This window comes from Triticum aestivum, chromosome 4A (genome assembly GCF_018294505.1).
Source record: "Triticum aestivum cultivar Chinese Spring chromosome 4A, IWGSC CS RefSeq v2.1, whole genome shotgun sequence".
Lineage (NCBI taxonomy): Eukaryota > Viridiplantae > Streptophyta > Magnoliopsida > Poales > Poaceae > Triticum > Triticum aestivum.
The window spans coordinates 573,474,729-573,476,755 of record NC_057803.1 but is presented as its reverse complement, the minus strand read 5'-3'; the positions used below and the strand labels follow the sequence as shown (position 1 = coordinate 573,476,755).

General features: G+C 43.7%; 1 protein-coding gene across 1 annotated transcript in view; it reads left to right on the top strand.

Annotated features, from left to right (window-relative positions):
- The window catches only part of LOC123087065 (protein ILITYHIA), a 23,855-nt gene that overhangs the window by 10,425 nt on the left and 11,403 nt on the right, over nt 1–2,027 (top strand). Inside the window, exons 25-28 of the mRNA XM_044508966.1 lie at nt 22–144; nt 377–457; nt 540–656; nt 744–916. Coding sequence (XP_044364901.1) covers nt 22–144; nt 377–457; nt 540–656; nt 744–916 — 494 coding nt within the window. The remainder of the gene's footprint in view (nt 1–21; nt 145–376; nt 458–539; nt 657–743; nt 917–2,027) is intronic.

Sequence of the window (2,027 nt, the reverse complement as noted above, 5' to 3'; positions counted from 1 at the left end):
CCTCTTACCTTTAATTTACAGGCTGATCCTAATCTGGATGTTCGCGGTAGAATGATTAATGCTGGCATCCTTATTATTGATAAACATGGAAAGGAAAATGTTCCTTTGCTGTTTCCTATTTTTGAGAGCTACTTGAATAAAAGGGTAAGTTTCTGTGGTACAGCATTGCAATTTAGTTGATACTCCCTCCGCCCTGAACTAGTTGTCAAAGATTTGTCAGATGCGGATGTATCTAGACATGTTTCATTTTTAGATACATCCGTATTAGAAAAATCTTAGATAACTAATTTGGGACGGTGGTAATACTATATATAATGTATTTTTAGTCTGCAATATCCATAATCTACCATTCTCTAATTTTTCTCATATGTTACAGGCATCAAATGAGGAAACATATGATCTTGTCAGGGAAGGTGTTGTTATATTTACTGGTGCTCTAGCAAAACATCTATCGAAGGTTAAATACTATGAGATCGTGTGGTTTGTTTGTTTAATTCAAAAGAAATCAATATATGGTACTAATATTGATCTTCCAACAGGATGATCCTAAAGTTCACAGTGTTGTTGAGAAGTTGCTAGATGTACTTAACACCCCATCAGAGGCAGTTCAGAGAGCGGTGTCAGACTGTCTGTCCCCACTTATGGTCTCAAAGCAGGTGAGTTGTGTTGTTCACATTCAGCAATCACTTGTGATTTCTTGTTTGTCTGCTTTATGTTGCAATGTGTACTTGTCTAAAAATTAGGAAGAAGCCCAATCTCTTGTATCTAGACTACTAGATCGGATGATGAAATGTGAAAAGTATGGTGAGCGGCGTGGTGCAGCCTTTGGTCTTGCAGGGGTGGTTAAAGGATTTAGAATTACTTCATTGAAGAAGTATGGTATTGCTGCAACATTACAACAGGCTTTGGAAGACAGGTATGTGCCCTTCTTACCTCTTCCATGCGTAGCATAATATAGTGGTAAGTACTCCCTCCGTTCCAAATTACTTGTCGCAGGTATGGTTGTATCTAGATGTATTTTAGTTCTAGATACATCCATTTCTGCGACGAGTAATTTGGAACGGAGGGAGTACATATTTCCCCCCTGAACTACTGCATGGTTTAATTCTTAACCCTCAGGTTCAAAACTGGTTGAATTACACTTTAATTTCCAATGGAGTTTAAATGTGCCCCTTCTCTGTTTCTGCCCTGCTTTTGTCCCGCATCTACGCATTCTCAGCTCGTGACTTGGCGCCAGCCACCACGTGTGCTACAGCCACCCCTTTTACCTCCCTCGCTTCTCTCTGTCCCTTCCAGCCATAATTTGCTGGGCATCCAACAGTTCCCAAGCTTGCTCATGAAACAGTTCCCAAGGGGAGCCCATAATGCCAAATAAGTCCATGAGGCCATACTGAACCTGCTAGGGGGTAGGCAGTGGTGGGGCGCCACTGTAGTTGGTTGATGCCATGGTGGAGCATCATTGGCGAGGGGCACACAAAGAGGTGGAGCCATGGTCACACAAGCCTGTAATCAATTGAGGCGAAAAGTTGTGTAAACTTATTAGAGCGTGCACGCAAAATTAATTGCATAGGAACCCACTTGGCCTTTTTTCTTCCACATGTGGACATCCAGCCTGGATAAAACCACTAACATCCACCAGGGAGGGTTCTCGCTCAAACCGACAGTGTACCACTGTTGAGTACTCCCTCCGTCCGGAAAAGCTTGTCCCTTGGGAGTACTTCCTGTCCCATGCTGCTGTTGAGCCACCCAGTCTCCTGCAGGTGGCTTGCTGCTGCTAGTGCCCAACAGTGACGCCAATGGTCATGATGCTTAATTGCAAGTGAGCGTGAGGGAAACATGGTGGGCTGAGACAACAGTACACATGGTGTGCTGCCATGGAGAAGGGAAAAATGGAAATGAAAAAAGGGGAAAGTATACAGAGTCACTCACCACTTATGCAATACTGTGAGGGTTAAGTGGACGGAGTTGACAAGTTCAAAGGGAGGCTTGCTGCTGCTAGTGCCCAACAGTGACGCCAATGGTCATGA